The sequence below is a fragment of the Cervus canadensis genome, chromosome 1 (assembly GCF_019320065.1).
Source record: "Cervus canadensis isolate Bull #8, Minnesota chromosome 1, ASM1932006v1, whole genome shotgun sequence".
In the NCBI taxonomy this organism is placed as follows: domain Eukaryota; kingdom Metazoa; phylum Chordata; class Mammalia; order Artiodactyla; family Cervidae; genus Cervus; species Cervus canadensis.
Window position 1 is genome coordinate 53,785,228 of NC_057386.1, and position 25,621 is coordinate 53,810,848.

The following is a 25,621-nucleotide window of genomic DNA, read 5'->3' on the forward strand; positions in this document are numbered from 1 at the left end:
CATTTGGTCAATCTTCTCCAAATCATTAAAGTCACTCACTAGATACCATTTGAGTGACTAGGATACACTCCATTAGGGGTCAGTAATCTAAGTGAAAGAAGGGTTTCTACCTATGAAAACCTTATTATCTATTCAGAGAGACAGACATGAGAAAACAAATGAAGCAAACGGTTAGATGAATGACAATACCCTTATAACTTTCAAATTCCAAATGATATATTCAAACCCTGCAGAGTCAGAACCTGAAGAATCCAGCTAAACCTCCATGGCACCATGTCTGTTTTTGGGGTCGCTGGCGCTTGGGGTTGCTAGCTTAGTCCCCACACAATCTCAGTTTTCAGCGCTGCTTAGCACTGTCATCTCCAACTTAGCAAGGATGAACGCCAAAGGGCCTTTACTAATTATAGCAAGCTAGGTGATTTTTTTAAATCGCCTTACCAAGAAATTAAGGATGCTTAGTATTCTCAGTGTTTTTAGCAGATTGTTAAACACTGTTAAAGATACAGTCTGCATGACACCATTTCATGTGGAGTCTTTGCTCAAAGACTATAATCCTAGTGCTTGTGTTTCAATGACTTTATACATTAAAAAAAATATCACCTTGACCTCTATTACATAAGACATTCAGATTTACTTTACCTAAAATTAAATTCCAGCTACATTACTGATAGTGATAATTTAATGATACATTTATGAAGCATTCCCTTATGTATATAACTCTATCCCTATGACCAGTGTCTAGGGCAGGGATTGACACATGGTTTAAAGGGAATCATGGGATGGTTCACAGTCAACTGCAAAGAAATGCTGTCTTTCATTGACTCAGTGTGAACTCGGGAAGATGCGGGTCTTTCACTTTCTGTTAGCAGCGTTCCTGCCACCAAACGCGGCCCAACATTAAAGAAACCCTAAAGAAGGACAGAGTTGATTCCTAATGTCAGTTTGAGCATCTGTATCAACCCTTACCTGAGGCCATTCTATACCTGGCCTTGCATATAAGTGAGCCTAAAATCCCTTTTTATGTTCAGGGCTATGAGTTATGATGGATTTCACTTGCAAACCAAAGAGACCTAACAGTCTCATTCTCAGGGAACAAGGCAGAAAGGAGACTGCAGACAGGACAAGTATAAGTAATTCTGTATTTATTTGGTATTCAATGCACCTCCCTTTCCAGAGAGAAAAGACACAGTCTGAGGTATCCTGTTTTAATAAATCTCCCACATCCAGCTTTATAGCCTGAAATTTTAGGCCCTGTAATTAAGGTTTGTTACCATCATACAGAAGTGATTAAAATTTTTCCCTGAGATTATAAGGCTGTGCCTTTGTCTACAGAATATCTTTCCTTCCAAAATTCAAGAGAAAATTAGGTAAAGGGAAGTCTTCTGGTTAGTGGGAGAGGCAGATAACTTTAGATAGAATTCCTGAGAAAAAGGTGTAGAGTCAACCACATCACTAATACATTTTCTCTGGCTGTGAACTCCTATCCTTTCAATGTCTCCAACCATTTCAGAAGGGAAATTCATTTGTTCCATATAAAGACACTTTAGCTCAATGCTATGTGCAAAGCAGTTTGCCTTCTGTTATCTGCTACAGTTGCCTTGATGCCTCAGTGTCCAGTTAAAAGCAGAGCTGGTGAGGTATGGACAGCCTTCCCCAGGGGCATATGGGAAAAAAAAAACCCAAACACGGATGATGAGAAAAAATTGTTATCATGCTACACAGTTAGCTCTGCAATGTTTATCAAAATGGTTTGAAATCAGAACAGCCTATGATCCTCCCCAACTAGGAATGGGGAGGGACTTAGTAGATGATTATCTCAATTTAGGCAATCCAAGTCAGCAAAGCATAAGGCAAACGGACGTGAGTCTTCCAGTCTTGGAGCCCTGACAGTCAGCTCTGAAGGCAATGAAACTTCAGTAGGAAATCACCCTCCCAGATTGCAACAACTCACAGATGGGAGGGAGCCAGCTGACTGGGATCAGTCACTCTTAGGCAGCGTTATTAGTCCTCCACTCGCCATCCCCCTAGAATGGCACAATGGAATGACTGTGTTCCCTACTGAGGATTTCACTTTTTAAGAACAAACAAAGGTTTCTATAATCTGACCCGCATTCCACAGTGGAGAAAGGCAGTGGGTCCCGGGGTGGGGAGACTGGGAAAGGAAGCCAGATGTCCAGCAAACACGCTCGAGGACAAAGTGCTAGAGAGTGTGCAGGCCTCTGAGCATGGGAAAGAGGAAAGCAGGCTGAGCATCGGTGGCTGTCGCACTTCCAGAGACATCATTCCATGAACAGCATCCCATGGACACGGAGCTCCCACGTTCCTCCCCTAGGTTCTCCTGTAGTTCTGACAGGCTTTCACCATGTCTTTCAAGAAGTTAGGAACTCCATTCTGCAAAGGAAAGGAGACCGTCATGTCTGTATCCTCACAGCGATGACTCCTGATTCTTCAGGATGTGGCTAAGGTGAAAGATGGCTTTGGGAATATAAATATGACAACAGGGGCCCTGAGCAGATTTCCACAGCATGTTGCCACAGATGATGACAAAAGGGAAGACGTAGGACACAGGTAAGGCAGGGGCCACTGTTGTAAGACCTTGTTACAAAGCCACATTTTGGCTTTTCCTAATAAAAAGCTAAGAGAGTTATGAGCTATCATTTTTTGAAAGGAAAGATAAAACAGAAGTGGCATTGCAGGGGAAAGAAATGAGCAGAAAGACTTGCTTTATAAAATTAGACAATGGTAAGGATTGAGGGGCAAGAGTGGGTATGCCATCCTTTAGTTAGTGTTGATCACTGTTTAAGAAATTCCCCACACATTGTTCTATTTACTCCTCTATATGGTGGAGCTATCCATTTCCATTTTTAAGGGGGAAGAAATTGATGGTTTCTCTAGATTACACAGTCAGAAGCAGGGCCAAGATTCAAACCATCTTGTGTTTGATTTTCACTCTCCCAGGGAACTGGTGAGCTCTCTCCCCAGTAAGTAGGACCTTACAAAGCAGGCTGAATGGTCAGCATGATTCTAGGTTCTAGGCAGTCTCGAATGACCTGGGTACCACTGGGGTTCCCTCTCCTTACAAAAAAACAAAATAACCATAAAGAACCTGGAGACTTCTCCAGGCTTGAATATGGTTGGTTGTCTCCCGAGCTAGGTCAGCCTAACTCCTCCATGAGCAGATACAGGGTCAACAGGCACCCTTGTTCCTACAAGGAACAGGCTACTGTTTGGGAGGTTCCAGACAGTGATCCTGGAGGGGTCTTGGTGCAAAGCAGGGTGGGGCTGGCGTTCCTTCTAAACTTTGTCTTTTGTCCCAGCCTCTGTCCTGGGTATTGGCCACCCCAGGTCTAACACAGTCCATCAACCAAGGTGTTTCATAAAAGAGCATCATGAGGCCTGAGACAGCACATCTCTTCAAGCTGACAGCCCCACAGGCTAAGTCAACAGCTGTCAAACACGCCTCCCCTCCTGCTTCCTGGGGTCTCACCTTAGCAGCCCAGTTAATGACCCAGGAAGGAATCTGGCCACCAGGATTATCGAAGTAGTACATGAAAACTAGAGAGAAAGAGAGAGAACAATTCAGGAGGGAACCTGCAAACCCTGCAAACCTTCCACTTTCATTATCCAGCCCAGAAAGTAAGGAGGTAGGTCACAAGGACTCCAGGAGACTGGCCCCTCTGCCGTGCCTTACAGGAGACATACACAGAAACATTGTGAACAACAGCCAAGGCACCTTCTGTGGCTATTTATTAATCACCTGGCAAGCAATACACTTAGACACAGTTTCTCATTTAATTATGGCTCTCATTAATTATATTAATCCTAAGAAGTTGTTAAGATTAAAACCTCATTTATAAATGAAGTGAAGATTCAGAAGAGTGTATGACATGCCCAAAGTGGCACATCTTATTAACACACATCACAACTAAGTTTAGATTTCGCTTCAGCCTCAAGTCCACACCCACTCCAGGTCAGTAGGTGGCCACACGGAACTTCTGCCCCCGCTGTGTCTTCTGAGGCTGGAACTCAAGGCAGACAGGTTCCGAGTCCCTGGGTGTTTGCTGAGGAGGAGCTGCCTCCCCAGAGGTGGTCCCACCAGCCCTCCTGGCCACCCCTGTCCAGCTTGTGCATGTACAGGACCTTCCCAAAGTGAGTTTCTAAACCTTCTGGTTCCCTTGGGTGTCCTAATTTCATCTAGACAATGCAAGAGTCAGTAAAGAATGAAGTGATCCACATGCTAGTCTACCCAAGCTCCTGGGGGTGAATTGCTTCTCTCTTGCTTCTTTTGGACCCGTGTCCAGTCTCTGACCCCCGGGAATCAGCATCCTGCACTCTAGGCGCCTGCAGCCCTGGCAGGTACCCCAACCTGTGCGCCCTTCTTACCTTTGCTCCCCCTCTTGCCATCGCTCTGGATCGCCAGCCTCTGTGTGTACTGCTTCACCCGGATCACACCCGACTTCTCTGGAATCTGTGGCTCAGAGGTGCTCTGGGACACGATCACGTGGACCTTCCGCCCTTCAAAATCCAGCTCCCGCCGCTGCCGCACGTAAACATACTACACCGCCGGTCAAGGCACAACAGCAAGGCCTGCACTGAGATGCTAAGCGGAAGGAAAGCCCGCAGCAGAAACAATGGCACATGATTCCACTCCTCCGCTTGGTGTTGACCCCCTTGCTCTGTTATCTCGGTCCGCCCCGTCTGCCCACCCACCTGAGGAAAGTCGGGCTCCTCCCACCTGGCGTCTTCATTTGAGAGGCTGCGTTACCCGCTGGAGATTGGTTCCCTGCTGCTTTAGTTAAGCGGGGAGCCCAGTCCTCCTTTCTCCAAGAAAGCAATGAGATCTCAGACAATTGGTCACTTACCAGCTGTGTGATCCTGGGTGTGCTACTCAGCTTTCCTGCTATTGGTTTCCCTCTACAGGAAAAGAGGGAAACGCTGCCCTGCAGATAAGCTTAGTGGGAGCATGGGAGAGAGACTGAAGCAGAATATCACTCACTAGACAATGGGGTCATTGCTCTCTGTCCTCCCGCAAAGGCCCTAATCATTGACCTCTATGCACAGAGGATGGTCAGGCAAGGATGCTTACACCTGGCAATCATAGGAAGACACATGAATAACCAAATAATTAGTAGGCAGATGGCCTCACTGGGTTTGGTTCACCAAGAATCACAAAGCCACTTCATCTCAATAAACACTCACAGACTAGCCACTATGTCTATGGCACTATTACAGGGAAGATAATTCAATTTTAAAAAACAGCAGGAGTCACCACTTACTGAGTCCTTATCACATACATATATCATGTGCTTTATATTTAGCATCAGCTCTGAAACTGAGAAAGTCCTGGTGAATTCAGTGTAAATATTCCCATCTTATAAATGATGAAATTGAGACACAGAGAAGTAAAGAAAGTTGCAGAAGATCCCATAGCCCAGCTAATGTGATGGAATCTGTATGTGAACCCAGATCAGGCTCCAAACCCTGGTGAGACTTTCATAGCTGTAGAGGGCTCAGCTCTTTAATACGTTCATTGGACTTTCTAATGGTAGAAATGTAGGCTTCATAGTAGAAGGAATTAATGCTTAAAAATAATCCAAAAAGCCAGTAAAAGTATAATACGGCTTCACTTACTGCAGCAGCGATGGCCACAGCCCCAGGACAGCTGAGCCTCTGCGGCACCCTCGGTGGTCTGGCCCTCCCCAGGCATGCTGCGGGACGTCTGTTGCCCCCACATGCTACTCCCTGACGAGTAAAGTGCTTACATGTTTTCAGGAAGGAATGATGCTGCCTTAGCTCTGGATTTCCTCCCTCCCAAGCCTTTCACTTTTTCCTCAGCAAATACTATCCCATAGCTCGCTCAGTTCACGTGACGGACGTCCCCTGACTCTCACTGAGGAAACAATCGATAGATTAACTGCGATTTCACAGGGTTCCTTCAGCAGTTGGCAGGTCCAGGGTGGACTGGAGAAGCACCTGTTCACTGAAGCCCAGGGAGGTGAGGGGCCTTTTCCAAGGTCACGCAGCAAACCAGTGAGCACACACGCAACCTGGGAGCCTTCCCTCCAAAACTACTGCCCTTTCCCCTACACTGTTCTCTGTTCTCAAAACCTGAACAGCCCTGCAGATACAGAGACTGAGATACTCATCATGGGATTGAGTGGCATTGGAAAGACAACGCAGCAGAACTGTAAGGAGCCCCAAGAGTCTGCCCCCAAGAACACCCCCCACAGGGTCCTTTGAGGTCAGAGTTTGCTCTGGTCCAGATCACCGTCTCTGGACACAGCTGGACCTGGATCCACACCTGCGTCTGCTGCCCATAACGGTGAGACCCTGCTGAGAAGCTGAGCAGAGTTCTGAACGTCCCTCGGCCTCAGTTTTCTTCACTGTCTGAGGGGGACGATGGCTCCTACCCTGCATAGTTTTGGCAGGATGAGAGAAAACCATGTAAAATCTAAAAGATTAAGTAACCACAATTGGCTGAAATACATACCACCTGTATACAAACTGCTTAGCAGTCTGTGGGAATTGTGCCAAGAAATAATCCCTTATGGAGTCTGTAATGTGGCCGAGCCAGGGTAACCAATCACACAGGAACAACACCCACACTCACCCCCACGCCCCCTCTCTTTCTAGAGCACAATTATTCAGGAGTATACAGGCTTACAGAATGTCACAGCTGGAAAAGATTCCAGCAGTCATCCAGCAGTGGTTTCCAAGCATTATTTTTTTCTTCAATTTCCAAGATCCTTTACTTAAAGGATTCTTTATGGAAATTCAATGTGTAAAACAATCAGCTGCTATGAGTGAAGAAAAGAGTGAGGTCAAAATCATACCTACCCCCACCCAATCTGTCTACCCCGCAAATGTCCATCAAACCCTCCTAGCCTGGCCCTAAGGGGGCATCACAGAACCCTGAAGTGTCAGCTAAAACTCCCCACATCTATTCAACTGCTTCATATCATAATCGAGGAGACTGAAGCGGAAAAACATAACACACAGTGTCCAGAGCCAATAATCAGGAAGGAGGGGAGGAGGAGAGAGCTGGAAAGGTGGTGCCTGAGCTCGGCCCCCCGTCGGCTGCTACGTAAGTCAGCCTCTGTCGCCTGACTTCTCTGGGTCCTGGCTTTCTCCTCCATAGACTGAGGGAATGTACTGAATACTCTTTATGAAAAGTTGTTCTCAGATCCCCAATTCTGTGGCACAAGGGCTTCCCAGAAAAGTTTCAAGAAAGTGTGAGCTGCCTTCCTGTAACCATGGTTATAGGTGCTCCATGATGTCAGGCCCAGAAGCCACACTCTGAGGTCTCTGAAAGCCACACAAGAAGGAAGAGCTTTAGCAAATGCTTCTGCAAGAGTCAAAGACAACGCTGTCCACACCTGCTGGACACACCACCACTGGGTGATGGTCCCAGGGCACAGAAGCACTTTAGAAAGCTGAGTAAGGGTGCACCTTTGGAAAGGATACATCTCTGTTAGACATGGGAAAAGGGTACTTCACTTGCCAGTAGACCACTGTTTCTCCATTGCATTCTTTTTCATACAGTTCTAAGAAAAGAAACAAAACAAAGAAGTTACTGAATCTGGAAGTCTATTTGGTTTCAATTAAGAAAAAGCTTTGATATGCTGCCGACCCTTTAGGTATGATAAAACACTAACTCATAAGACACAGAATTCTAGAAAAAGTCTGATAGATTCATTACCACTGAAAGCTTGTTGCCAACAGGCAGAGTCTAATAGATATAAAAATGCAGTAAAAATAAAAGAACCCAACAAAAGTTGTTCATCATATAGCACAGTCTCAAAATTCAGTGAAACCAAATTAGGAATTAAAATAAAATTTCAGGTTTAAAAATCTGGGTAACCACTAGATGCTGAAGCTGAAACTGCAATCCTTTGGCCACCTGATGTGAAGAACTGACTCATTTGAAAAGACCCTGCTGCTGGGAAAGATTGAAGTCAGAAGGAGAAGAGGACAAGAGAGGATGAAATGGTTGGATGGCATCACCGACACGATGGACATGAGTTTGAGTAAGCTCCAGGAGCTGGTGATGGACAGGGAGGCCTGGCGTGCTGCAGTCCATGGGGTCCCAAAGAGTTGGACATGACTGAGCGACTGAACTGAACTGAACCACTAGATGTCACTAGATTACCAACAGTCACACTGCTGGGCCCTTACTCCCATCTTCAGACTTCTTGACTGAGTACAGGTGTCCTGGGACTAAGCCACCCAGTCTCGTGTGTTCAGTTGAGAAATGAAGGTTCCAGAGAGTTCAGTGTCCTTCCTAAAAAGCTAGGAAGTGGCCTAACTGTGCTAACTCTAAATTTCTTGCCTATCTCCCATGTTGCTTTCTGTCACAGTTACAGGGACTAATCCACCATGCTATTGTATGCAAATAGCATCAGCAATTGGAAGGAGATAGTAAAAGAATGCTATGAAGCTTCTAAGCTGTGTGGGAAGCTCCTAATTAACCATTTAGAGAAGGAGCCAAGCCAAGTCCACTGGAGGAACCAAAAGAGTCCCTTTAGAAGGTACTGACCTTGTCAATGTGTTAATTAATTTAGCTTTTGAAATAACAAAATCTATTAGAAGCAGACCATGGGTAAAGAGCTTGCCAGTCCATTGGTTCAAGAGGGTGAAGCTGCCCTTGAAAGGAAGGGAATGAGTGGATATCTGTTGCCTTGCCTGCTTGGCTTTGACTCCCTTGTTCCTGTAGCAGCATCTCATTCTCCTTCAAAGCACCACCTTTCTCTCCATCCCTATGTAGTTTAAGCAGAAGTGACTCAGTGGTAATCACAGGGCTGGGAAATTGAGTGAGACATGGCCATGGTGATTAGTTTAGGGAAGGCATGTGTGGGCAAGACTCAGATTGCCACTCTTGTAAGTTTAGGCCAAAAGTGCTTTCATAAAGGCTGTCAGCTAGCTCACAGAAGATCTAGGAGGACTAGAGTTAGGTTAAGAACCTCAGGACTACTCCAGAGAAGTCAAACTGCTGCTGCCTCTGGACCTTATTCCAGTGGGGACATCTGATGCCAAGTACCACGTGGCAGAAACTACCAAGGTCCACAGTACATGACTGAACCACGGCTGCCAGGGAAATGGACAGGGAACGCCTGACTTCACCCTTGACAGGGGGGCATCACAATTCCCCCTTCATAGGAAACCTATTTGACAACACCAAGTGACCCAAAATCATGATAAATGTCCCCAGTACACAAGCACATGGTCAATGCTAAGACAATTAGACCCTGTCCTGTGACTCTGAATGCAATGAGTGGAAAAATTCCTATTCTTCTGGGGTGATGAACTTTGTGAGAATGTACGCCTGCATCTTCTGGTGGCATCTTTGTCATGACACAAGAATCTGCCTGATAACGTGGTCCACACAGACAGAAACAGAGTCAAGTTGGAGAAGTGAAGTGTTGAATGCAGCTGACCTGGAACGAGACACCCACGCCGTTTTCAATGTAATAAACCAAACCAAAAAAAGCTTCTTCCTTTTCTCACACTGGCATTTGTTAGCTTTTGCTTCTTGCAACCAAGATTCCTGCTCACAGCAAGGCTCTGTTAGGGTTTCTGGCCCCCGGGCTAGCTGTATTTATTTCACTGTGACTGACTGGGATGGTAGAAACTACTCCCTGCTGTAAGTGGCAGCAAGATCCTCTATCTATCACTGCTCATAACTCTCCATTACTTCCAGGGAAAAATTGAGGAACCCTAGCCTGGTGGTCAGTTTAGGTCCTTGGGGCTCTGGGCCCACCTTCCAGCCTAGTTCCAGATTCTGCTCCCCAACTACTCAATTGCACACAATTTTCTAACATTTTATGTTGCTTCATGCATTCTCTACTTTACTCATGCCATCCCCTCGGCCTTGAATGCCCTTAAACCTCTCAGCCCCTCACCTCCTCACATGTATAAATATATATAAAATCTTGATGCTTATAAAATGTGGATTCAACCTCTTAAGCAAAGCTTCCGTACCACCTTTTCCAAGAAGCCTTCCACGATCACCTAGGTTTATGGATGACAACACCACTTAATATGAGAACAAAGGAGCCGTCAGAGCGAACTGGAGAGTGACTTTAGTAGTACGCAAGGAACAAACCCTGAGAACAGCAAAGTCACATTTGACTTAGCACTTTAAGATGCGTTTGCTCAAATTTAAAATGAAAAATACGGTAAAGTTATACCTTTTGCTTACTAATGGCTAGAATAAGTAACATGGGATTCTACTTTCTAATTGGTTTTTAAAAACTGTGTCACTCACCTTTAACATATTGGTCCCACTGTTTCCTATAGGCTAAGTCCATATAGACATCTGCAAGCAGATCTGGTAAGCAGTCCTCCAGAACACCAAAGACCTTATGTGCATACAATCCAGTCTGCTACAAAAACAGAACAGGCAGAAACAACCTGTTGATTGCCGTGTTAAGACTATACAGCATCTGAAAAACACCTGTTCATATAACACTGAGCACTTTCCCTCGGTCCTGGTGACACAGTGGTGAAAAAGCAGACGGGAGCCTGTCCCCATCAGTCCTATAAAACCGGCCTTAGGCACTGGTGCTGGTGATGGCTATATGTTATCCCAGCAATTTAAGCAGGATAAAAGAGCGTCATGTGACAAATGGTGCCTGAGTTGCAGGGGAGCAGAGCTAGTGGAAACTTCTATCTTATCACGTGTTCAGGAAATATCTCCGTGAGGAATTTATCCAAGGAGTCTGTTCTAAATGCTAGAAGGAGGTCAGCATAGGAAGATGAGGAAACCCCACTCCGGGTTTGGGAGAGGGCCCTTAGGCTGACAGGCTGGCTTACTCAGAGAACAGAGCACTGGGAGGAGGAAGAGCTGGCGCAGCTGAGGCCAGAGGGGCAGCGGGGCTGCGTCCAAAGGGCTTGCCACTCAGGGTACAGGGGTCAGGATTTTAGTTTAACTACTGTGGAAAACCAGCTCACGACTTCAAACAGGGAAATGACTTTACATGGGGGTGGGCAGCCTTTAAAGGATGATTCTTGCTGCTTGGTAGAACACAGATCACGAGGGAGCAAGGAGACGGGCCAGAAGACCGGGGCAGCGGTCCAGAAAAAGAATGACGGTGACTGGACAGGGAGGTCACAACAGTGATGGGGAGAGGCCAGACATTCAGTGACATGTTTTGGAAGCAGTATCAGTAGGAACTGCCAGCAGATGGGCTGTGGGGACAGACAGAGCGAAGAATTGAGGATAACTCTTGGGGTCTTTCTTGAGCAACCAGGTATATGGGAGAGGAGGGTCTCTGTGGGCTGTGGGGTAACCAAGAGCTCTGCCTTGGGCAGGTGGAGTTTGAGATGCTTATTAAACACCCACGTGGGTGCATCATACAGGCAGCTAGCACCCAGCATTCAGACTACTATTTCAAATAACCACGGGCATAATGAAAGCCAACACATTGCTTTACCAATTCCAAGACAGGATTTTTCATTAACTGCTCCTTTTTTCCTATAAATGACTTATGTATAAAAGAAATGAATAGGGAGAGAGACATTAGCTTTAAATGCTTTAAATCATACTAGTCCCTTTTTTTCAGACAAAGGTCATTTCTGTATTCTTAATTACAAGAGATTTCTCTTCATGTTAAGCTGTATCCTCTTCTGTGAGGGTTCTGGGCTGGAGTTGGTGACATTATACATTTCACTCTGTACAATGGCAGCTCACAATTCCTGAATCCCACCTTGTCAAAAGGATCTATTATTAAGATAAAATCAATGGCTCAGATTAATTTTGGTGCAAAGGCAAACAAACAAAAATGAAACTTTAAGACATACTCATACTTTCAGGTGTGAAAGCAATCCTATTGACTAATCAAACATGAATGAACTTATCTTTTTAAACACTGTTCCAGAGAACTATGTGACATCAAGGTATAAACATGGAGAATCTTTCTAAAGATCCTGAGGCTTCAAGGGTCTCCTGACTCAGGTGGGATAAATACAGCCCAGTTTGGGATCTCAGATGTACATGAAAGTACCTGGCAGGTAATTGAAGGCAACACTGAAACTTGATTCATAAGGTTTTAGCTCTAAAAGTACATGGCTTTATACCAAGGGTTTCCAATCAGCAAATGATAAACTGGCATGCCTCACCACCCACGTGCTGTGCCGTGGATGCCCCACAGGAAGGGCAGGACTAGGGAGAAATAGCTTCTCCTCCTGCCCTCTCCCCTAAACTCACACAGGGGAAGATAGTGAGGGGCTATACCCAACACACATCTACGCCCACACACTTAAATCAGCGCCAACAGAGAGACAGACAATGTGCTTCTGTTCAGGAATATTGGGTCCCCATTTTCTATACTGTTAATCTTGGGTCTAATACTAATATTGGGCCCAATACTAATAATATTGGGTCCCCATTTTCTTGATATGGGCTTCCCTTGTTGCTCAGCTGGTAAAGAATCTGCCTGCAATGCGGGAGACCTGGGTTCAATCCCTGGTTGGGAAGATCCTCTGGAGAAGGGAAAGGCTACCCACTCCAGTATTCTGGCCCGGAGAATTCCATGGACTGTATAGCCCAGGGGGTTGAAGAGTTGGACATGACTGAGTGACTTTCACGTTCACATTTTCTTTATATAGGGAAATATCAATAACCTCAGATATGCAGATGACACCACCCTTATGGCAGAAAGCGAAGAGGAACTGAACAGCCTCTTGATGAAAGTGAAGGCTGGTTTAAAACTCAACTTTCAAAAAACTAAGATCATGGCACCTGGTCCCATCACTTCATGGCAAATAGATGGGGAAACAGTGAAAGCAGTGACAGACTTTCTTTTCTTGGGCTCCAAAATCACTGAAGATGGTGACTGCAGCCATGCAATTAAAAGACACTTGCTCCTTGGAAGAAAAGCTATAACAAACCTAGACAGCATATTAAAAAGCAGAGACATTACTTTTCCAACAAAGGTCCATCTGGTCAATGCTATGGTTTTTCCAGTGGTCATGTATGGATGTGAGAGTTGGACCATAATGAAGGCTGAGCGCCGAAGAATTGATGCTTTTGAACTGTGGTGTTGGAGAAGACTCTTGAGTCCCTTGGACTGCAAGGAGATCCAACCAGTCCATCCTAAAGGAGATCAGTCCTGGGTGTTCATTGGAGGGACTGGTGCTGAAGCTCCAACACTTTGGCCACCTGATGCAAAGAACTGACTCCTTAGAAAAGACCCTGATGCTGGGAAAGACTGAAGGCAGGAGGAGAAGGGGACGATGGAGGATGAGATGGTTGGGTGGCATCATTGACTTGATGGACATGAGTTTGAGCAAGCTCCAGGAGTTCATAATGGACAAAAGGCCTGACATGCTGCAGTCCATGGGGTCACAAAGAGTTGCACACGACTGAGTGACTGAACTGAACTGATTTTCTATACAGTGAGCAAAAGGGATAATTATGTATAGAAAAAATGATCTCCTCAGCTTCACATGAGTTAGCTTTGGTTATCTGGATGAATTAAGACAAAGTGTTTCCTGGAATTAGTCCCCTTCCCTTCTGAATGTAGTTTCTGCTCTTAGTGACTTCACTCCAGTAATATCACAGAAAAGAAAACAGAAAGCCCTCTAGAAAGAGAAAAATAGAGTGATGCGGCTTACATGAATACCGAAAAATGAACTACTATGACAACTTCCTTTAAACATTCCCTTCATGGCAGGACTGAGAAATGCCAGAACACCAGAGAAGCAAAATGCTTGGTGGCACCTTTCCTAGGCCATCAATAAAATGTTCTTTTCAAGCACTGAGTAGCCCCGCTCAAATTCTGGGTCAAAGCAATTTTTTACCCCTCATTTCTTTCAAAAGACGGGGATTGTTTCAAAAGAAACAAATTCACATTTTTGTTATGTCTCTTAATAATGAAATTTTCATAATTATAAAAGTAAGTCATATTCATTGAGAAAAATTACAAGATGCCAAAAATAATAAAGAAAATTAAAACATGTAACTTCATAATCCTCAAATACCAACTGATAATATTTGGCATATTTTTTGAGTAAATAAATATTTCTATGTGTTATAAAATGGGAGTAAGATAGTATAAACAGACTGTATTCCTATTTTTAACTACATCATTTTGAAACTGAGTGATCACAGCTAATTTTATTATTCTGTAAGTTATTTCTGTTTCCATATATTTTCACAATTATGAACACTGCTGGAAAAATTATTCCAAATGGACAAATCTGGTTCATATTTCTAACTTCTTCATTAGGAAATCAAAATGCTTCTTCAGAGATAAATTTTAGGGTAAATGACATTAACACTTTAATGCTCCTTTTACTTTTTATAAATCTTTAAGAAAGAATTTTACCTATTTATACTCTCACCAGTAACAAAGAAGCATCTCACCAGAACTAGGTACCACTGTTTGTATAAATAATTTAGCAGGAGGAAGCATAAATCTTAGTTTTATTTCGGCAATGTACTGATGTGTAATTCTCTTTCAAATTAGAGATCTAATTCTGGTGCAACATTTTTTGCAGATACGTTTTGAAATGTTCTAACATTTCAATAAATGACTCTAAACAAGTTTACTCAAGAGGTTCTTGGCTTTTCCTGAAGGTCTTTCAGAAAAACACTTCTAAGAATGGCTCAATTTCTTTATCTAAAGTAAAATGCAACGCATGCTTTTCTTTTTTAAATTACTTTTAATTGCAGTGTAGATGGTTGCTTCTGCTGTAGAGCAAAGTGAACTAGTTATACATACATCCACTGTTTGTTTTTTTTTTTTTTTTTTTACATCCACTGTTTTTTAAGACCCTGATGTTGGGAAGATTGAGGGCAGGAGAAGGGGGAGATAGAGGATGAGATGGTTGGATGGCATCATTGACTCAATGGACATGAGTTTGAGCAAACTCTGGAAGACAGTGAAGGACAGGAAAGCCTGGCGTGCTGCAGTCCATGGGGTCACAAAGAGTTGGACATGATTGAACAACTGAAAAACAACATACTTTTCTAATGATCCACTAATTACAGGATAAATAATTACAGGATACTGTAATTTCCTACACTACAGGTGGTAAAAGAATTATTCAATGGTAGAGAATCAGTTAATATCATGTGCAGAATATAATTCCCAGAAGAAACAGGAGATTCGTTATAGCATGCATGCTCTTTCTTACTAAGAGAACCCCTATGGCCACTTGCACAGCTAATAACCTTCCTGATCTCTTCTATAGGTAGAGGCAGCCATAAGACAATTCCTTCTTCTTTTGAATATGGGTATGCTGTCTACAGCTGCAGCAGCTATTTTGTGATTAAGAGACAACAAAAATGAGAAAGCAGAGTGAAAATATTCAGAGTTTTACTGACATTGTTGATCAACTGATCCAATGCCAGCAACTGCTGATCTCTGGACTACTTGCTAGGTGAGAAATATAAACCTCTCTTTGGGGACTTCCCTGGTGATTCAGCTGGTAAAGAATCCACCTGCAATGCGGGAGACCTGGGTTCGATCCCTGGATTGGGAAGATCCCCTGGAGAAGGGAACGGCTACTCACTCCAGTATTCTGGCCTGGAGAATTCCATAGACTGTATAGGCCAGGGTGTCCAAAGAGTCAGACAGGACTGAGTGACTTTCACTTTTCACTTGTTTAAGACTTTGTTAATCCAGTTGTCTGTTACTTGCAGCTAAAAGCAATCCTACTTATTACAAGTAGTACAATCCTACTTATTACAAGGTTCTTATTGAGAATTCTATTTGAGTTATGTGATCCTGAAAAACAGATTAAGAAACTCTCACATGCTTTGTGTTTCAAAAAACAGCTTATCAGAAAAGAATTGCTTTTACACACACACACACACACACACCCCCTTTATCTCTCACAAGGCCAGACACAGCACCTCTAAATTCCCTTTGATGGTCCCACAAATGATCAGATAAGCTGCTTATTTGAAGGATCAATAGGCACAAAATGTTTGTTAACCAAACTAGTTAAGCATCCCCTTCCTCCAGACTCTAAATTTTGGCCCAGCTTCAGTCTAAGCAGCATCCAGCCCTGCTGAGAATAAACTGGCCTCAGGGTAAGATATTCTGTTCTATTCTCCAGCAGACCACCTTCACCTCACTTCCCCAGATGTGGTTTCAGTCTTACTGACTCCTCACTCTCTGTAAAAAAAAAAAAAAATAAGACTTTTCTGCCTCACTCCTGAGAAACTCATGGATCTCATGGTCTAAGTATTCTTCCCAATACAATAACCTCCAACTCTGAGTCCAGGTTTGTTTTTTACTTGACATTAAAGTAGACTGACAAAATAGTACTGATCAGACTTCTGAACATTTCCAAGCAAATATGACTACGTAAATTCATTAAAATGGTACAAAAATGCATAAGCATTACTAAAACAAATAGTTAAGGATGAGAAGTAAGAGATAATGGACACAATTAATAGACATTAACCAGAAGCATATTTAATTTTGCATAGAAATCTGAAACTTCACACACTCTGTTACAGAAAGTTCCACCTCCTTCTACTATGTACCACGGAAAAAAAAAAACACCACCATGGGCCCACTATATCCTTGGGCCTGAGAAAACAGTCAGGCAGGTTTACACTTGGCTTTTCAGCATGGAATGGATTTGCCTTGGTGATCTGTCAGCGTCACTACACCTGCCATGCATTCTGCACCGGAAGCCGTCCAGTCACTCTGACCTGCTATAAACTCTTTCAATAATGCTAACATTTATTTCTCTAAACACAGTGCGGTTTCCAGTTTTATGTTCACTATCTTGTGTGATCTCACAGAGCCCTGTGGTATCAATAGGGACACTGGTGTCACATCCTATGACACGAAGCTCAGAGAGGTGACATCTTGCTCGAGTTCTACAGTTGGCTCTTGGGACGGCCAGAGAGAGGAGGACACTGTGCCCTCTTCTCCCCACGACGGCTTCTAATACGGCTCTACTCTCTGCACACTTGCTCCAAGCCACTGCTCCAAATGACAAGCTGACAATTTCAGTAAAGACGGCACAGGCTCTCAGAGCTGGGAGGGGTCTTAGATCCTTATGTAAAAAATGACAGCGATGCATCAAAAGTCAGCTGATGACTCCTGCTGGCAAAACCTGGATGGGAAACGTTCCTTCCAGTCCCTAACCCAGTGTTCCTGCCCCAGACGACCCAGAAAAACGCAAATCTGCAGAGACAGCAGGTACCTTGGTGGTTGTGTAAGACTGGGAACGGGAACAGGAGATGACTGCACAGGGGGAACAGGTTTCTTTGGGGATAACACAAACACTTGAAAATTAGACTCAGGGAGGGATGCATGACTCCATAAACTTACTAAAAATTAGTGAACTATACACTTAAAATGAGTAAATTTTGAGGTACTTAAATGATACCTCAATAAATACAGCTGTTAACACTAGAAGATTATGAAACTCATCCAAGGTCACACAACTAACAAGCTTGACCTGAAGTTCATTAGTTGCAAAAGAACCTGGACTTGAAGCCAGCGATGTGACAGCAGAGTTCACAGCCTACGATCCCGCTCAAAGTGCCACTGACCTCTCCCAACACAGAATTAGAGGAATCACAAGCTGGAGAGTATACACAGCTATGGCCAAGGCGACCGTGTAATTGACCATTCTAGCAGACGGTTCTGAGTGAAAGAGCTTTATGTAATATGTCTTACCAGGACAAGCATAATGCAGGTCCTGATGGGTAGAGTAGAACATAGATCACCCTACTCAGCAAACACCATTTAATTTACTAGGGGCTTCAAAATGTATCCTCTCATTGGATCCCTGCACAAATCTGGCAGAAAAGGAATTATCTCCAGCTTACAGATGAGGAAGCTGAGACTCAGCTAGGGCTATAGGTTCATAAATCCCAAAACCTCAGAGCAATTAACCACCAAAACTGTATTTTAGACCAGGAGTTACTGAATCTGCCATGCCGGGTATTTTTCACAGTCCACAAGCTAACAATAGTTTTTAGATTTCTAAGTGGTTACATAAGTCAATATATAGCCTCTTAGTCTATAAAGCCTAAAGTATTTTCTATTTGGCTCTTTACAGAAAAAAAAATTCGCAATCCCTGCTTTAGACCATTGCCACTACCACTTCTAAAAACATACAGTCCAGAAAAGCTCTGGATTACTAGAGTTGTACTGCAATTCCACATGCAAGAGAGGAATCTTTGTATTATAAACCCCAAATATGTTATATTTTATTTTGAATCACATGTGGGTTTACCATTTAAGCTCAGACCACTCTTCATAGTAAATCTGCTGATCTTGAGCACACCATACAGGATAAACAACAACAATCTTAAATAAAACTTATTCAAATTCAGAAAACCAAAGAGAAAAAGAAAATCTTAAAAGAAGCTGGCAGGAAGGAATGGGTGATCACTTGACTTATAGAGGAATACAGATGATAATTATAGTAGACATCTCATCAGAAACCACTCTGCAAAAAAAAAGCAGGTAGGGTGAAATATATACTATTTTGAATAAAATAAATCACTGACCTAGAATTCTATATCCAATGTAACTAACTGTCCTTCAAAAGTGAAGAAATAAAAACTTTTTCAGACAAACAAAAACAGGGAATTCATCAGCAGCAGACTTGGCTCTGGAAGAAATGTTAAAAGAAGCTTTTCAGGGAGAAAAAAAATATGGTACCGGTCAGGAACTCAGATGTACACTGCATAAAAAGTACCTGTTTTATTGTCTTAAGGCTTCTGGAAGGTATGAACTTTTGTCTTATTCATCAGGCATCACCAAAATGCAGGCATGCAATAAGTTCTGAAAAAGTGCTTGAATGGGTCATGAGGCAGTATTTTGTAGGTTTCTTCTTACTAGGGTATATTCAAACAGCCCAAAACCAGCTGTGGAATACAAAGTCTGACTTACATCCACAGACAGGCATGGGGGATCCTACTCACCCCTCCCCACTAAGGCATGCCTTCAAATCTTGGACCAGCACCTTGCAATCGGTCAGCATCTTCATGCTGCCTCACACCACAAGCTCATCCTGAGAGAAGTGACAGCTGAGGTTCCAACATTATCTGTCCAGTTACACTGGGGGCGATGGAACAGGAGAGAGACACAGAGAGAGAGAGAGAGACAGAGTTGACCTCCACCAGTGGCAGAAAGTAGAAGGAGGCTACATATGGTGCTCAGCTTTAAGCCATGCTGGTCCTACCCACTAGTAAATAACGGCTCCGTAAGTGTCCTGAATGCATCAACTGTTCCATCAATCATGCTGGTACCTAGAAAATGGGAAAAGGGAGAACAGTCCTGTCATCCAGAAGTGAAGAGGTCCATGATGCCAGTCGGATTATGATCCCATCTGGGAAATCAGAGTGGGAGCTTCTCACCCATTGAGGTATATTTGTTTCCATAGCAGTTTAATCTCTGCTTCCTTCCAAAAGGCCACGGTATCTCTCGACGCAGCATGGCTGGACCTAGTTTTCCCGGTCACGCCAGGCTCTCAGTAGTTCAGCAGGCCAACAGCACAGGGTAGAACAGTCCCTGGGAAGGCACTGTCTGCTCTTCACAAAACTCACTGATGAGAAGACCTTTCGAAGGACAAAGGTGGCTGCTTCTCGCAGTGCCGGGCACTTGGTTTCAAATCGTAAGAAGTCAAGCCCTCGGTCAGATCTTTCCAGACCAATATTTTCTTGGTCTAAATCAATGACATGAGCCTCTGCATGCCAGTTTCACACCATCTACTGGCAGATCACAGTGTCTACTGGCATAGGATCCAGCCTAAAGCTCCAGGGACACCTGACTGCAGATCTCTGGGAAAGCTTTTGCAAGTGACCACGATGACCCTTCTCTCCAGGGGACCACATCCACTCCCAAGTGGCCACCAATTCAAAAACCAGGAAGAGTTAGTCTTAGAGTGGACATTACTTTCACCGTAAGATATTCTTCCTTTTCACTCTTCCCTCTCCTGCCTCAGCGTCACCACGTGGGATGGTGCATCTTGGGCACCATGTGAGAAGCTCCCCAAACACCAATGGTTCTCAGAGTATAATCCATGGGGCATCCGTATCACCTGGCCATTTGTTAAAAATAAAATTTTAAAAAGAAGAAGGAGGAGAAGTAAAGAAATGTAAAGCCAACTCTCAAGTCCCACCCCGATGCACTGAATCTGAAATGGACTAGGATATTAACTGTGAATTTTAACAGGCTTTGCAGATGAGCCTAGTGTGTGCCCAAGGTCAAGAATCACTCCGCCATGTATCATTTCATTCAATGTTTGTAAGAAGCCAATGATCCTAAAAAGCAAGAATTATACTTGCTTTGCAAATGAGGAAGCTGAGATTTTAAAATGAAATAGCAGCCAGCCAACATCCCCCATGTAGTGAGTGGGGCCTGACTCCTGGCCACTCTCCAACACCAGGCTCACTGTGGTCCTCCTGCGTCCTTCTGGCTCTTCTGGCTCTTCCTGGAAAATGAGGGACGGTCAGCCTGGCTCTGGAACTTAGCACTAAGTGTTCCCTCTACTGCAATGGTTTATAACACAGCACGCTCATTAAAATCTCTTGGGAAGCTTTCACATTAAAAAACAAAAAGAAGCAACAAAAACATATTTTATTTTGAAACATTTCAAACACACCAAAGTAGACAGGACAGAATAATCAGCCTCTATGTGAAACGGGAACTTTTCAAAAGGACCATCCAAGCTCCACTTCAACTCCATTCAATATGGGGCTCTAGTAGGGCTGAGAGATGTCCTTAGAGCTCCCCCGGCAATTCTAATGTGCTTGAGCTTTGAGGAACACTCTCTGGTCCATTTCTCCTCTGATATTTGCAGGACGCAATCTCTTATTTCATTTATATCTCCACTCAATTGTTACCTCTGGAAGAGGGTTTTTCCAGATTCCCTATATCTAAAGCACATCACATCACCCCTGGACATCCCCACCTCCCCATAACATCTCTGTATCCCTTCATCACACTTTACTTTCTTTGTAGCATTTTTAGCTGCCATTTAATTATATACTATGTTTATTATCATCAGGGAATACTGTTTATTGTTCAAGAAGCTCATTCACTGAACCAGCAGCTCCAACTTCCTGCTCCCTGCTTCTGCAGTGTCTGTCAAGGCAGGACCACGTGGGAGGCATGCACTGAATATCTGCCAAATAAATGAATGATAGTGGAACAGAGCAGAGATTGTAACCCAAGACTCTCTGCCTCCAAAATCCATGCTCTTTCCCACAGCACCACATAGAATAGCATAGCACATAGCAGTGTTGCACTAGCTTTGCTTTCAGTTCAGTGCAGTCGCTCAGTCGTGTCCTACTTTCTGTGACCCCATGGACTGCAGCACACCAGGCCTCCTCGTCCATCACCACTCCCCGAGCTTACTCAAACTCATGTCCATCGACTCGGTGATGCCATCCAACCATCTCATCCTCTGTCTTCCCCTTCTCCTCCCGCCTTCAATCTTTCCCAGCACCAGGGTCTTTTCCAAGGAGTCAGTTCTTCGCACCAGGTGGCCCAAGTATTGAAATTTCAGCTTCAGCATCAGTCCTTCCAATGAATATTCAGGACTGATTTCCTTCAGGATTGACTGGTTTAGCTTTGCTTAGCTTGCAGAAAAAGAATGTAGTTCTGAATTGAAGCAAGCTATATATTTGGTACTGAGTTTATCAAAGTGCCCTGGTTCATGTCTAGTTACTAGCTATGAGGTCTTGTGTGGCTAGCTCTGGGTCTTACCACCATCCATAAAATAGGAAAATAAACCTGTCTCTACCTATCTTCTATATTTGTTGAGAGGGATAAATGAAAACTTGTGTGTAATAGCATTTTGTATTACAAAATGTGTATTACTAAGGGGCCATGTAAAGATAAGTTAGCACTATAACTTTGGGAGAGAAAAAGAAGGTTGAGAACAAGAAACAGAGCAGGCAAAGAAAGCAGGAAAAAAGAAGAAAGGGGGATGGTAATTGGACAGAATGGTTTCAAAGAGACTTTCTAAGTCTAAAATTCTGTGATTTAATAGCAAAAGAGAAAATGGGAAAGTATCAAAAGGTGTATATCAAAAGTAGCCATTTGTTCAAGAACAAGATTCAGAATTATTTGTGTCTACTAAAAGGAAGCCACAATCTTTTTTATTTTAAAATACAATTGATCTGTTACACTGCAAACTCTTTCAAGTACCTCTATGCTTATGTCAGTCTTTTCAAATCATGTGATAGTAACTTTGTTACAGCATCATTTTTAGATCATGATCACACCTCCCTGATTCAGACTCACAGCAGGTTATTCCCTGTGGAACAGTCAGCCTGGTTCAACTGGATAAAAGTCACTGAAAAGTCTGAGAAGGAGGACTGTCTGACTCTTCTTATTCCATAAATTCCAAATGGTACACCCCTGATGAAACAGCTAATATGATTTGTATGCAAGCCATGGTGGACTGCCTTTATCATAATCAGGACATTCATCCATTGAACATGTCCCTTACTCAACAAAGATTTAGCAAGAATTTTGATGAAAAGGGTTACTTTTGTATGGGTACCAAATGTAACCTTACTGCAACAAAATCAAGCATATCAAGAAGCCTTATCGGATTACCTGTTTCAGCTTCTGCTTATGGGTTTCACATTAACAAGAAACAGGGAGAGACAGGCAGATCAAGAGACTCATTCCAGCAGGGTGGAAATCTGTAGATGGTTATTAAGAAATAAGATGAATAATGTGTCTATTGATGGGACTGAAGTAAGGTCTTAATGCAACACCATCAAAAGTCAGGTGGATCAATAAGACCCCCTGCTAGTCCGCTAACATTAACGGGCCCCAAACAAGTCCACTCGGAGGAATTTAAAAAGCCATATGATAACAATTGCAAAGAAAAACCTGACCTGCAATGGCCTGGGCAATAGTCTGAATAGTCAGGGTCTCTAGACACTGAATGCACATGCAGATCAAGGAGGCCATGGGCAGTGGCCCCCAGCCTAGCTGCTGAGGCTCAAGGGCACACCTATGGGAACTGTATGGCCTCCAACTTATGGGAGTTCTCTGGAAAGACTTGTAACTTATATCAATGTACTATGACTGCCCTCAGACCCGGGACAGGGGGAAATAAGACTTATATTATGGTTCATAGGGATAGGAACAGTTCTGAATACCCATCCTCCCCCAGGAGGGAGGTGGGCCCTGCTCCATATCAATATACAATGGAACAATACAAAGCCAGACACTCTGTCTCAGCTCAGGCAGTGGCTGTTGTGGGATAAAAGGCACAAAAGCAAACCAGCACAAGCCCTTCAAGGGATGTGAGGGGAGTGGTCAGGGCTGACGGGAGGACAGGACCGGTGTGGAGGAGTCATGGGCCCTGGACCAGCCTAGTCCCCTGAGCACAGCCCACCTGGCATACTTGCCCTCTCTCAGAGTCAGTGGAGGAGTGTATCATAGCACAGGTCTGGAGCTCAAGCTGAGTTCCAACCCCAGTGTGAGTCTTGAGCCATCAACCTAACCTTTCCATATATCCATTTCCAAACTGGTAATAAGGTCCATGTAGTGCCTGACAATATTGCACCGATGTGAGGACTAAGTCCGTGCTTGCAGAGCACTTAACCGTGCCTGGAGCATAAGACAGCATGCAATGAGTTAGCCATTACTGTAGGTATTATTGTTTACGCAATCAACAGAGGCGGAAGGGGAACAATGAGATCACAGTCTCTTTCAGGTGCTTGATTTCAGGTGTGCAAGATGGAAGGGAAAGGGTGGAAGGCCAAGAAGCGAGTCAGAAGATCACTGCAATTCCAGGAAGGGGTGGCACTCAGGGTGACAAAGGCCAAGGAAAAAAAGGGATGGGGAAGGGGCCAGACATATACATCTGAGCAGTGAACTGCCAGCATCTGGCAAATGCCTGGATGAGGCCGGTGCGGAAAATGAAACGATTTTATCCAAAAGATAAAAGGATTTTTTCAGAAAGCATGTCCATTTTTGCAGCAAGGTAAATGCTTGAATAACACTCAGAAATTAACTCTGCCTGCTCTACACGGAGCTTCCTGCTCATCCTGTTGTACCCAGTGACCCTGGGACACTCAGACATTCAGAGCTCCTCCCTTCTCTAACAGTTTAATACTCTGGTCTCTGCCAGGAAACCTGCACTTCACTTACCTTGCCTAAAGGTGACTTTTAACCATGCAGCAGCTCCCAAACAGAGCAACCGATGACTGGCCATCATTCCACCTGGCCGGTTACCTGGCTCCCAAGGCCTTCGGGCACACCCGCAACTCCATTCCTCCTACCCTTTAACTTCTCCCCAGACTTTTAAAACTCTTTTTCTTCAGGCTAAAGTTATTCCGTGCAGTTTGCAAGCAATGGGGCAGCACTCAAAAGGAGCAAGTTAGTGAAATGACTAGAGACGACGGTAGGTCCCTTCTCAGCCACACTCCTCACGCCACACACACCACCCTGGACATCCACTCTCTGAAGAGCCCAGTCGCTTTCCTACCTAGACTCAATCTTAACATACTCCCCGCCACACAGATACCTCTGGCACCCACCCGGGAGCGAGGCTCAGGTCCCTTGCAGGCAAGTGCGTGGGGCTAGGAATCCGCAGACCCTCGTTTTCACTCTGTTATTAACTTGTAACAATCCACTGGCCCTGTCCGGTCTCAGACCTGGGACTAAATTCTGAAAACGTGCCCACTCCCCACGACCCGTAGAGGTCAAAGTCAGCTGGTGGCACCCCCAGCCCAGAGCTAGCTCTCTGAGCTCCAGAAGACCCGCAGGTTCCGGACTTCCGGTTGCAGCCCCCCACCCCCCACCCCCATCCCCCGGCATCACCCCCCCCCCACCTCCACCCCCACCCTCCCACCTCCAACCCCCAGGGAGCACCCCAGACCCCCGCCCCCCGGGAGCACCTCCCACTCCCATCCCCACCCCCCAGGAGCACCCCCCATCCCACCCCCGCAGACGGCCGCCCGGCGGTCCTTCAGGGGCGGACAGCTACCTGGTCCAGCAGCCGGTAGACGCTGATGCCCTGGGTCTCCACCAGCAGCTCCCAGGCGGCCCCGGAGAGTGCGGGCCGCTGGAGCTCGGCGCAGGCCTCCCGGAACTGTTCCTCGGAGAAGGCGCCGGCCCCAGGCTCCATCCTTCCGCAGCGGCGGCCCCGGGGCCCGGAGGGGAGCGGGGACAGGCAGGGCTCTTGTTCGGAGGCGGGGACGAGAGAGTGGCCCAGCTCGATTGGCAGGGACCGGGGAAGGACCGGGACGCGGCTGGGGGCGGGGCCTCGGGAGGGCGGGACCGTGAGGCGCCTCGGGGGCGGGGCCTCGAGGGGCGGGGCCTTGAGGGGCAGGCCTGGAGGTTTGGGCTGACGGAGGGCTGCGGAGAAAGGTAAGGAAATCGAACTAGAGAAAGGTTGGACTTGATCTGCGGAAACGTGGAGGGCTTAGGAAATGGGGAGGCTTTCAACAGGAAGAGAAAAAGAAGACACTGCTGCCATCTCAGAAACATAATTTCCAAACCTGCTTGCATGTCTCTCCTTTACTTTCTCTGAAGAAGGTTAGGGAAGGTCTCAGAGCAGTTTAGCAGAAGTGGGAGGTGAGATGGACAGAGTGGAAATGCTTGAACATCTCAGGGGTCAGATGCTAGAGCAATATTCCGTTTGCTCTGTTATGCACTTTAAAAGATTA

The 25,621-nt window shown here is 44.8% G+C and overlaps 1 protein-coding gene and 1 long non-coding RNA gene across 3 annotated transcripts; both read right to left on the reverse strand.

Moving 5' to 3' along the window:
- Positions 1-1,125: 1,125 nt before the first annotated feature.
- On the reverse strand, positions 1,126-25,178 carry LOC122451049 (phosphatidylcholine transfer protein). 2 transcript variants are annotated; one of them, XM_043483553.1, is made up of 6 exons: positions 24,940-25,178; positions 10,265-10,379; positions 7,465-7,544; positions 4,384-4,555; positions 3,488-3,555; positions 1,126-2,391 (listed from the first exon to the last, which is right to left on the reverse strand). In XM_043483553.1, exons 1-6 carry the CDS (start codon positions 25,078-25,080, stop codon positions 2,329-2,331), a joined length of 639 nt encoding a protein of 212 aa, XP_043339488.1. In that variant the 5' UTR covers positions 25,081-25,178; the 3' UTR covers positions 1,126-2,328. The 2 variants fall into 2 exon arrangements, with proteins under 2 accessions (XP_043339488.1, XP_043339478.1); XM_043483543.1 differs by having other exon boundaries at positions 10,265-10,382; positions 24,940-25,175.
- On the reverse strand, positions 16,229-21,335 carry LOC122451057. The gene is made up of 2 exons (XR_006272296.1): positions 20,930-21,335; positions 16,229-20,881 (listed from the first exon to the last, which is right to left on the reverse strand). It is a non-coding gene; the product is annotated as an uncharacterized LOC122451057 (long non-coding RNA).
- Positions 25,179-25,621: the final 443 nt, after the last annotated feature.